This window comes from Aristolochia californica, unplaced genomic scaffold (genome assembly GCF_029961685.1).
Source record: "Aristolochia californica isolate CCGP_79_NKW_82.1479 unplaced genomic scaffold, dmAriCali1.0.hap1 SCAF_3, whole genome shotgun sequence".
NCBI lineage: Eukaryota > Viridiplantae > Streptophyta > Magnoliopsida > Piperales > Aristolochiaceae > Aristolochia > Aristolochia californica.
Window position 1 is genome coordinate 10,603,253 of NW_027181992.1, and position 12,405 is coordinate 10,615,657.

The following is a 12,405-nucleotide window of genomic DNA, read 5'->3' on the forward strand; positions in this document are numbered from 1 at the left end:
GGAATAAGATATAAAACCCTAACTATCAGAGCAAGGTATATAAATGAAGGAGGGAGTCGGGGTTTTTCTTTTCTACGAGAGGTTCGACGGGGAGAAGGCGGAAGCGTCTGGTTTTCGAGTCTAGCCCTCACTCCGTCTGTTCGAAATCATGGTAAAAGCCGTTTCTTCGTTAAAGATTTTCATGCTTATCGTATATTTAGTCTTCTAGGGCGTTTCGATCGTTTCTGCGCCTTCTATTGGCGTGCTGTTTACTTCGTCGACATGGAAACGAGATTTTATATCGATCAGAGTTGCTACCCCAACCTTGTGCAGCTTGGGCACAAATCAAATAGCCCTTGATGTTCTGCATTATCCCAATCGATGTATAGCTTTACGATGCGCTTGTATTTTGTCCATAGGATCTTTTATTACCTGTTATTGCCGTTTGAGTTTTGAGTGGTGCTCATTAGAGCTTCTTGGGATGTGTTTTTTATAGTCTGGAAGAAAGAAGACCAGGGAGCCGAAGGAGGAGAATGTGACCCTTGGCCCCACTGTGAGAGAGGGTGAATATGTCTTTGGTGTGGCTCACATCTTTGCTTCATTCAATGATACATTCATTGTGAGTACCTTCTGATTGTGTGATTTAAGTTTGCACTCTTCAGTGCCTTCTTCTAATATTTGTTATTTGGTTTTACAGCACGTTACTGATTTGTCTGGGCGTGAAACGATGGTGCGCATTACTGGTATGAGATCTCTTATTTTGGATTATTGCTTTTCTCTTGTCTTTTATACACCATCTGTCGTTTAAAAAAATGGTTGTTGTTGTTCCTTTCATCTCAACTAGTTGAGCGTTTGAGGAATAATCCCAGTTAAAGAGTCAACCTTTTGTTTGCTTCGCTTAACAGTTGTGCTGATCTGCCATACCTCGCCCTTTACTTTGCGCTAACTTTGTCTTCACATTTTTTATTCATGGTTTTTAATGCTTTATGGTTGCACAACTTTTACCTATTTAGTATCACCTCTTTGTTCTCCCTATTTTAATTTTGTACTTATTAATAATAAAACGAAGAAAAGAAACAATGCAGAAAAAATTGAGATAAAATTAACTAAAATGGAAATAGGCAACCACCTCGAACATGATAACTGTGATTCTCTTGGTTCCATTAAATTGTCTACATTCCTTTGTGGATCTAGAAAGTAATTTTTATATAGGGAAGCAGCTAGAAATAGCTTACAAAACCACTAAGAAACAAATGCCTTTTCTTTTTGGTCAGCTTTTCACCTCTCTGATCTGTTTGCTCTTGAGCAAATGATGTGAGTTCTCTTCTCTTCTATTATGTCACACCAGAGGTGACACAACAGGCACATTGGAGGTCTTTTTTTTTTTTTTTTTTTTTTTTTTTTTTTTTTGAGGACAAGGTCTCTTGTCTTATTTCTTGGCATAGAAACTAGAGGGAATAACAGGGACCCTAGAACAAATGGCAAGAAATAATTGGAAGAAGAAACTTTCGAGAGAAGGGTGACTTTCTAAGGTACGGCGTCCTGGTTTCATTTTTTCATTGTGGTTTATGTTGCCATTTATTTATTTCAAATGGAAAATGTTCAGAGATGTATGCGGGCGTATATGTTTCTCTCCTACTGGTAATTTTAATCATTGTTCTGCAACCTGGACTTCAGACCTGACTCGGTACCACCTAGATCACCCCAATTGGATCGAATCTCCCGAATCCTGAAGCCTGATTCAGTGCAAATCAGGATTGTCTGTGTAGTATTTTTGATAGACTCCAACCCTGTGAGCTTGCTTGCTTTCTCTCAAATCATGGTTGACCTAGCTGAGTTGTGGGTTTACCTGGTTGAGTGAAGACATGATGTTTGAGTTGTATTTTTGTGGTTAATTGTAATTTTTCTATTGTGCTCGCATTATTAATTATTATGGTTGCAGATCTTGGGAGTATGAATTGAATGGTAGTCATTGCATTGAAAATTTCAAATCATGACAAATTTATGTCAGTCTACAAATTTGCTTTGGACGTAATAGGAGTATCTCCTGTAAGATTTCATCGAGCTTATCTTTTGTTTGTTAACAGGTGGAATGAAAGTTAAAGCAGACAGGGATGAGTCTTCACCATATGCTGCCATGCTTGCTGCACAAGACGTTGCACAGCGTTGCAAGGTGTCTATGCTTTCTTAAACCATTGTTATCATTTGTGGAGATTCCTTGTTTGTTCCAATTCAAAAGAAAGCTGGCTTCCCTAAATCCTTATCAAAATGAAGTTAATCTAGATAGTGTTCTCTGTTGTCTTTATCTCGTACTATCTGTGTTTATAGGAGCTTGGAATTACTGCTCTGCATATCAAGCTTAGAGCAACTGGAGGAAACAAGACAAAGACCCCTGGTCCTGGTGCACAGTCTGCTCTTAGGGCCCTTGCTCGATCTGGAATGAGAATTGGTCGTATTGGTATGTGTATTCATTTGAACACTTCATGATTGTTGTTGATTTTTGGTCACTATGCCAGTATTAGTTACATGTACAAAAAATCTCATCACTGTTGAACATGCTATAACTAATTAAGCAGGATGAGTTTCTGATCCAGCTTTATTATTTGTTCAGAGGATGTCACACCTATTCCAACTGACAGCACCCGTAGAAAGGGTGGAAGGAGAGGGAGGAGGCTGTAGAGTTATCTGCTTCTCTATCACTACAATCCATCTGTGCTGGCTTTGCTTTCAAATGCAAATGTTAGTTTTTTAGAGAGTTGTAGTTTTGATGACATGATGAATACTGTCTTATTTGGGTGACAGTAATACTTAATTTGTTTTAAAATTTTGAAATGTGTCCTAGACTTCCTTATCAGTGGAGTATCCACCTGTGTCTGCTTGATCTTTGTTTTCGTTTTTTTTCAAGAATGTGAATTTGTGTTGCAGTACTGATAGGTTTTAATTCCCCATACCAAATGCTGTTAGGTATAATATAGAACTGTGCCAGGTGACAAGATTATTACTGTGGTTTCATTTGTGCACTAAAACTATAATCTCCTGTAATCGTTTGCTAATTGGACATGTTCTGTCTGTCACTTGAAACTACACAAACTGTCCGTAGAAGAGAGCATCTGACCGGCTCCCATCGATACAAATTTTCCTTTTCTAGATTGATCTCGTTTTGTTTTTATCCAGTGTAAATGCAGCCTGTACCGATCTACAAGGGAAGCAAAAACAAAAAAAAGCTAGCAACTCGAGTTCGGTTTCAATGATGGGGAAAGTAATTGATCAGAGCTGGTCATTTCTCGCCATTTTAACTGACATTAACATGACAATCTTCTGCTCTTTGGCACGAGAAGCTATGAGAGGATGCGACTGGCTAGCGGATTTAATGACGACATAATCACAAATATTTTGATGATTAATATTAATATTATTATTATTAAAAGATTATTTAACAATTATAACATATTATGCACAAATTGTAACAAAAATAACAAATTATTATGATAGGATAATGGAAAAACACTTTTACTCAAAACCATTACACAATATTTTCATGATTAAGATATTATTATTAATACAAGATTATTTAACAATTATAAAAAATTATATACAAATTGTAACTCTAACATTACATATATAGTTAATGATACAAACTATTTTATTACATTTTTATCAAAATGATTAAATATGCACAACCTGAAGGCCATTTGTCACATCCATTTGTCACATCGACCATGATCCGACGAGTCAACCTGACTTGTTTGATTTGACTTGGGATTTCAAGACCCCTAGTTAGGTCTGATCTTGTCTCTAAAAACCTTGATTTTATGTATTTTTGTAATTTGAGTTAACAATATAGGTTAGGAAAATTTTATCCCTAACAAGAAGTTACATATTTGCCCTCTTTGTCTCTTTGAATTTTTTATTTTCTTTCTTCACTGTACATTTTTTAAATTTCTACAGCTATCAGAGCTAATTTTTATCTAGATAAACTTCTCATCTTTTCGTCATTCTTCTCAAACTCTAGACGATAACAAAATTGGAAGGGGAGCCTTTTCAAAATTCAGCGTATTGATTGGTTTAGTTTAATTGAACTATTTTCTTTTTCTTTTTTGTGCCACAACCTATTTGGTTGGTGACTTGAAGTGTACCCTAGAGGTGAATTTTGTGAAAGACAAGGTGTGTCTTGTGTTTGGTGTTAAAGGGAGAAGTTTAGAGATAAAAATTTGTATTTAAGAGAAAAGTTGTAGTTTAGGTTCTGTAAGTTGATTCATTGATAGGGTGACATTGATTGTTCATTTGGTCATCCAAAGTGCTGCTTTGGATTGACCAATTAGACAAAGTGTGTTTTGGTGGATGATCGATCATTCAGATGGACATTGATCAATTATTCTCCATTCGGTTAATTGATGAACAACTGGTTGATTATCATTTCGAGTTGAGTCATGGCTTCGTCTAGTTTGGTTGATGTGATTTTTGGAAGTTTTCATGGTGAAATGGAAGATAAAGGAGTTACACATGTTCAACTTTTAAGTACCTAACTAAATGATAAGGAATACTTGGTGTTTTCAAGAGTAGTGAAGATTTTTCTTGAGGCTTAAGAGGAGGACTATGTTTTGATAAAAAAATTGTTTGAGAAAATTTTGATCATTCAGATGGACATTGATCAATTATGCTCCGTTCGATTAATAGATGAACAACTGGTTGATTATCATTTCGTGTTGAGTTATGGCTTCATCTAGTTTGGTTGATGTGATTTTTGGTAGTTTTCATGGTGAAATGGATGATAAAGGAGTTACACATGTTCAACTTTTAAGTACCTAACTAAATGATAAGGAATACTTGGTGTTTTCAATAGTGAATATTTTTCTTGAGGTTTGAGAGGAGGACTATGTTTTGATAAAAAAATTGTTAGAGAAAATTTTGATCATTCAGATGGACATTGATCAATTATTCTCCATTCGGTTAATTGATGAACAACTGGTTGATTATCATTTCGTGTTGAGTTATGGCTTCATCTATTTTGGTTGATGTGGTTTTTAGGAGTTTTCATGGTGAAATGGATGATAAAGGAGTTACACATGTTCAAATTTTAAGTACCTAACTAAATGATAAGGAATACTTGGTGTTTTCAATGGTGAAGATTTTTCTTGAGGTTTGAGAGGAGGACTATGTTTTGATAAAAAAAAATTGTTTGAGAAAATTTTGATCATTCAAATGGACATTGATCAATTATTCTCCATTCGGTTAATTGATAAACAACTGGTTGATTATCATTTCGTGTTGAGTTATGGCTTCGTCTACTTTGGTGGATGTGGTTTTTGGGAGTTTTCATGGTAAAATGGATGATAAAGGAGTTACACATATTCAACTTTTAAGTACCTAACTAAATGATAAGGAATACTTGGTGTTTTCAAGAGTAGTGAAGATTTTTCTTGAGGCTTGAGAGGAGGACTATGTTTTGATAAAAAAAATTGTTTGAGAAAATTTTGAAACCTTAGAAGAAAAATATTACAATTGTCATGACTTGCCTTGTAAATAGCATGGTCCCAATTATTCAGAATCAGGTTATTTTCTGTACTATTGCTAAAGAAGTCTAAGAGGTCTTGAAAATAACCTACACCCATGAGCATAATTTGCCTAAGTTTATGAAATATTCTAAATTGCCCAATATCTAGTGGGGGCAATAGAGTGTGACTGGGTATTTCAATGGGCTCAATAGCTTGTCGTAGGATCTTTGAGGGAGAGGAGTTAGAGGTAGAGGTGGTGATCGAGGTAAGGATGGTGCTGGTGGTTGTGGTCGAGCTAAGACTTGTTATCGTTGTGGCTAAGTGGGTCATACTTTTGCACAAAATTGAGACAGTTGGGTCAGCTAGCTTGGGCTAATATTAGTGTGGTTGGAGGTTAGGATAGCTCTTAAGGTGATAATTGTTTCATTGATGGCTTATTGAAACTAGTTGAGAAGTGGAAAGGTGGATCGAACTACTCAAGTGTGAGTTAGAGCTTCAGATCATCCTAGCTCTTTGGTCAAATATATTGTTTGCTCACTCAAGTACGATTGCTTCTAGGCCACTCTTACCTATAGTTGGGTCCTTGTTTTTGGTGCCTGAACATATATGACAGGTAAAAAGTTTGTGTTTTTTTCTCTTGGTCATTCTTTTTCTGTGACTTGGGTTTTTCTTGGCGATGGGTCCAAGTCTCATGTTGAAGGGAAATGTGTTGCTCAAGTGTCATCATCTATTTCATTGTCGTCAACTATACTTTTTTTTTATCTAATAGTAAATGTTAGATTTAGGATCCCATGGTAGGTACTCGACCAAGAGGGTGAGAGAGGAGAAAAAGAATAATATATTAGAATATATGATGTAATTAGGGTGGCACTGATGTATTTAGTTTAAGTTTCTTGTCTCTTCTTCACTCTTATTAGGGTAAAGGGTATACTTTTAATATTGGTATTTCTAGACTCTATAAATAAAACTTATGGGGGAGGGTGTTAAATGAACTACCCTAATTATTCCTCCTTTTTCTCAACGTCCTCTCTTTCCCTCTCGTTGATCATCTCTTTTCTTTTTCCTTTTACTTCTCCTTTCTTCTATCCGTTACATAACAATGTGATCTATGGATTCCTAAAAATCAACATGGTATCAGAGCACCATCATCAAGCATCAACATCACCTTACCAGAGAAAGGATTAGAGTTCAGAATTAAGAAGCCTGCTCAATAGCTCACCTTACCAGAATATAAACCTCTGCTGCTAAGAGAATTCAAATCGAAACTCTAATTTTTTTACTCCAACAGCTACGACAAAACAGAGAAAGATAATCGAGTAGAATACTAGTTGCTGCTACTGGAAGAAGAAGAAGATACTCTCTTGATCTATGTTGTTGCACTTACGTCTCAAAAGAAAACAGAGAAGATAAGCGTCTTCCTTATGCTTCTTAGAAGATAATCTCTACTGCTGGTAATCGATATGTTTGGAGTCTACTGTTTGGAGAAGAAACGATAACGTGTCTTCCTTGGTATTGCAATAGAAGTAAGAAAAATTATATCTCTTGGTCTCTAATGCTACAATCGATATGTAGTATAGAGGTGAAACAATAATGTTGATATGTAGTTACAGAACTAAACAAGTTCTGAATGGCAGAGAGGTTATTCATGAAGCTTGATAATTCAGCTTGATAATTCAGCTTGAATTAAGGCTATAATGGGCTAGATCCGAGAGTTGTGCAAGGTTTTCTCAAAACAAAAGGTAAATAATCTAGTAATGTATGTTGCATACAAGTTATCGCATCAGTAATTATTTTAGACATTCAACCGAGAGCTAGTCATACCATAGAACCAGTTGATTAGCAACCAATACTAGAGTAGAATTTGTTCCTTGTTGCTGATCATTAAGGAAACTCCCTAATGTCTAAGCAAGGTCAAGATATTAAATTCAGATAAGATTTAGAATCATAACCACAATTGTCTGGAGTTAATTCAGATCTTTGAAGCACAAAAAAACTTGCATCAACGAGTGATTTCCAAATCCAATGCATACACCAAGTAAGATACGACCGATGATAAGCATAATAGTGTTAACAACAGTAGCATTAACGACTAAGTCCAAGAAAAAAAATAGTAGTTGAAAACAGAAGACAATAGACAATACATGTTCAAATTTCTGTTTTGATAAGTTTATGATCAAAACAATTATTGTATTGAACTGAGAATGACTTGATAAGGATTCTATCTAATTGATGTAACTTCCTGAAAAATAGGAACATTGATCAAACATAGATACTCAGAGATAACAAGAAGATAAAATACAATATAATTTGAATCACGTGCAACCACAAACCAGAGAAGAAAACACACAGTTTAAAAACTACCATGATGTAGCAGAATTCTTTTTTGATCCACGATGATAAGGTTACTGGAAACCAAGATCCATAAACCAAACCAGCAAGGCAAAAAAGATAGAGAAAAAAAGATATTGATCATCCACCAAGCAGCAGTAAACAAAACAGAGAAGAAGACGATTCTTAGAATAAGACTTCGTCATATTTCATTAACATAACAACGCCTTCATAACGCATAATCCGAGTAGGAAAAAATAATTAAAATCCTGAAAATTACTACTCTGATACCATGTTGATTTTCAGGAATTCATAGATCACATTGTTATGCAACAGATGGAAGAAAGAAGGAGTAGTAAAAGGAAAAAGAAAAGAGACAACCAAGGAGAGGGAGAGAGAGCATGTTGAGAAGATCCATCTACGTACCTCTGCTATTCAGCTGCTTGCTGTTTTTGTTCTTTTGAATTCCAACATAAAGATGACTTCCACACCTTGTAGTTACTTTTGGTTGTTTTTGTCAAACTGGTGAATCAACTGTTTTTATCAAGTTGGTGAATCAGTTGTTGTAATCAACACCTTTCCATCTATTGTTTGAATCTAGTAGGCCAATAATTACTCTCCATGAGCTAACATGGATGCGCACATAAGTTCATCATAGTCCTCTTAAGGATTTGATTTTCTCACTCTTATGTTGATTATCAAATGTTGTTATCTAGTATATGTATCTAGGTTTTTTTATGTATTGATTATCAACAAACTTAGTTTTGTAGTTATACCTCAGCTTATTATTCGGTTCAACTTATTATTGGCAGTCTATGATTCAGATCGAACTTATTACTTGGGGCACAACTTCTTGATGGACTCCCTACAAATTATTTGATGTGTCCTTATTACTCTTAAGGACTTCCAGTATTTAGTGGTTATCTGCTGCTATGCAACTGCACATTTGGTACATGTTATTTTGGCATTGGCCCATTTCTGTTGTTGCTATTGTGTTTCTTTGATTGAGACATTATTTATGAAGAACTCCTCGATTGCTTGCCTTGGGTTTATTATTTGCTGACCTACGGTCAACATTGGTTCGTCTAATGCAAAATTTGAATTTCTTAGGAAAATAAAGCACATGGTGCCTTCGGCATCTTATCTTCCTCATTACCCATTACCCATTGGTTATTTGGTAGCCTTCCTCCTTCCATCCTTTATTTGACTCTCATTTACCTCCTTTGGCCAACCCTTTTTGGTGCGTTGCTATGGTTGGTCCCTTTTATTTATATGAGTGTTTTTAAATCCTTTGAGACTTTTTATTGGTACATGTGGATCTTTTATCCTCGTCGTGTGAATGACAGGCATCACCCACTCTACTTTTTATTGGTACATCGATCCCAGCTTGAACCAAATAACATAGATGTAGTAATAAACTCCTCCATTACAGTATCCCAATGATAAGTACGACACCAGGTACGGACTCTCAAAGAGTAGAAATGGGTGATAAAATATAAGTTGAAACAACCTTAAGGTGGTTGTTGAGATAGAGATGGTGCTAGTGGTTATGGTCGAGATAAGACTTGTTATCATTGTGGCAAGGTGGATCATATTTTTGCACAAAATTGAGAAAGTTTGGTAATCTACCTTGGGCTAATAGTAGTGTGGTTGGACGTTAGGATAGCTCTTAAGGTCGTAACAGTTTCATTGATGACTTATTGAAACTAGTCGCGAAGTGGAAATGTGGATCGAACCCCTCAAGTGTGAGTTAGAGCCTTAGATCAGCCTAGCTCTTTGGTCAAATATATTGTTTGCTCAATCAAGTACAATTGCTTCTAGGCCACTCCTACCTCTAGTGGGCTCCTTGTTTTTGGTGCCTCTGCATATATGACAGGTAACAAGTTGATGTTTTCTTCTCTTGGTCGTTCTTCTTCTGTTACTTGGTTTTTCTTGGTGATGGTCCAAGTCTCGTGTCGAAGGGAAAGGTGTTTCCCAAGCATCGTCATGTATTTCATTGTCTTCAACGCACTATGTTTCCAAATTTCCTATACATTTTTTATCTATCAGTAAATGTTAGATTTAGGATCCCATGAAAGGTACTCGGCCAAGAGGATGAGAGAGGAGAGAAAGAAGAAGAAGAGAAAAAGAAAAGGAGAGGAAGAAGGAAGAGAAGAGAGGGAAGGCTAAGGAGATGGAGAGAGAGAGAGAGAGAGAGAGAGAGAGAGAGAGAGAGAGAGAGAGAGAGTTTGAGAGAAAAGTGTATGGACGAATTTGAGAGAAAAGTGTAAAATCAAATTTGAGAGATGATCCACCCCTTGACTTGAGTTTCTGTTTATAATTTATGAAGGAAGGTTACGATGACAACATTGCCCTTCGGGCTACAAGCTCTCGAAAGGAAAATACATAAGTAGACATACATCATATTCTCTATTTACACCCTTGTGCCATCCTATGAGAAGAACACTAATTTACACCCTTTGCCATCTCTTTGATGTGGGGAAGGTACTTCCCTTAATGCCCCGTTGAGATGTCTTCCAACACTCCCCCTCAAGCTGAGGGAAAGAAAGCCCCTTTGCATTGCTGCTTCCAATACTCCCGGATGGCAGCAATGCGAAGGGATATTATCCTGGATTTGCATATAGTGGTTTGTATCTTGGATGTGACCTACTTCATGAATATATTTGATGCATGTCCTTGAGATGAGACATGTTTGAAAGAAAAATGCTAGCCTAAAATTTTTCTCGTATGAAGTGGCAATTTTTCTCTCGTGGAAGATTGGATTTGAAGTAATGTGGATGGCTGGCTGGTTGTCACAATAGAGCTCCATAGGGGTCTTTTTGTGGAACCCTAATTATGTGAGGTGAGATTTGATCCATAGAGGTTCACTGACTGCTGAGGTTAAAGCCTTGTATTCTGCTTCAACACTGGATCTAACAACCATATTTTATTTTTACTCCTCCATGTAACCAAGTTCCCTCTAATGAAGGTGCAATACCCAGATGTGGACTTCCTGTCATAAGTGATCCAATCCAATCAGCATTTGTAAATGCTTCGATGTTGAGGTGACTGTGACATTTATATAGAAGTCCTTTGCCCAAAGCTCCTTTTAAGTATCAGAGGATTCTCTTTAGAGCTTGCTAGTGAATAACTTGTGGTTTATGCATGTACGGCCTAACCACACTTTCGACATATGCTAAATTTGGTTTGGTTATTGTAAGATAGATGAGTTTTCCAACAAGTCTCTGATATTTTCCTACATCCACAATCTTCACTGGAGCTTGCACAAACTTGGAGTTAGCAACCATAGGAGTGTTTGTCGGTCAGTATCCCATCATCTCTATGTTTTCTAGTAGATCAAGAACATACTTCCTCTAAGATAAGATAGTCCCATGTCTTGACTGGAAGATCTCAATATCCAAAAAAATATTTCATAAGTCCAAGGTCTTTTATTTTGAATTCCTAACATATATTCTCTTTGAGTTCTTGTATTCCTTTCGCATCGCTACCTGTTAAGACAATATCATCTACATAAACTATCAGTAATACACTTCCTTTCGAGGTGTTCTTGACAAATACAAAATGATCAATGAAGCATCTATGGAACCCAAACTGCAACATAGCTTGGCTAAATTTGTTGAATCAAGCCTGATGAGATTGTTTTAAGCAGTATAGGGATTTCTTCAATTTTCATACCAACTCTCCCTCAACCAACCAGGTAGTTGATGCATATAGATCTCCTCCTTAAAATCACCATTTAAAAAGATATTTTTCACACCGATTTGATATACCGACCAAGAAGAATTTGTAGCTAGTGATAATAGGATTAGTATTGAATTTAACTTGGCCAAATGGAAGAAGGTTTCCTTATAATCAACTTTATAGCATTGAGTGTAGCCTTTGGCGATGAGATGGGCTTTAAGATGAGCCACAAAACCATTAGGAATGTACTTGATGGTAAAAACCCATTTGCAGCCCATGGGTTTCTTCGCTGAAGGGAGCGGAACCAAGGTCTATGTCTGATTTTCATATAAAATATTCATTTATTCTTCCATCCTGGATGTCTCAGAGTCTTCTGATATGATTGTGGGACAAATATAGAGGAGATAGATGCAAGAAATTGATAACAAGAAGAAGAGAATCAATGGTGAGAAACAAAATTTGATGCACAATGAGAAGTGGAGGGCCTAGTGCAAGTTCCAAGCTCCTTTCGTAGAGCTGTGGATCTAGTATCAAATTGTGGGTGAAAGATGATAGGTGAAGATGGGTTTACCTCGGAGGGATCCGTAAACTCCATAGGTGTGGTATCGGTCGTTGCTTCATGGGGTTGAAGGAGATCCGCATCAAGTGGCACAACATGTCTTAGAGTTGTTTGAATCGATGAGAGTCCCAAAGGAGCATCTTTGGAAGAATAAAAAGATGTGTCCTAAAAAAAAGTAACATCCTTAGAGATAAGTACCTTATGAAGAGAATGATTATAGCAGACATAACCTTTTTGGGTACGAGAGTAACCCAAGAAGATACTCTTTTGAGACTTAGGATCAAACTTACTCTTCTGGGGGTGACACGAACAAAACATGTGCATCAAAAAACTTTTAAGGGAAAAGAGAAAAGGTCTTCATCA

At 36.5% G+C, this 12,405-nt stretch overlaps 1 protein-coding gene across 1 annotated transcript; it reads left to right on the forward strand.

Annotated features, from left to right (window-relative positions):
- Window positions 1–57: 57 nt before the first annotated feature.
- Window positions 58–2,906, forward strand: LOC137958774 (small ribosomal subunit protein uS11y-like). Its single transcript, XM_068805903.1, has 6 exons — window positions 58–151; window positions 476–598; window positions 677–722; window positions 2,067–2,152; window positions 2,308–2,437; window positions 2,591–2,906. The coding sequence occupies exons 1-6, from the start codon at window positions 149–151 to the stop codon at window positions 2,656–2,658; spliced, it is 456 nt and encodes a 151-aa protein (XP_068662004.1). The 5' UTR covers window positions 58–148; the 3' UTR covers window positions 2,659–2,906.
- The last annotated feature ends 9,499 nt before the right edge of the window (window positions 2,907–12,405 follow it).

Bases quoted from the DNA above. Each gene is read 5' to 3' on its own strand.
- LOC137958774 (XM_068805903.1), top strand. The intron at 2,153-2,307 runs GTGTCTATGCTT...CTGTGTTTATAG, and splicing joins ACGTTGCACAGCGTTGCAAG to GAGCTTGGAATTACTGCTCT. The intron at 2,438-2,590 runs GTATGTGTATTC...TTATTTGTTCAG, and splicing joins AATGAGAATTGGTCGTATTG to AGGATGTCACACCTATTCCA.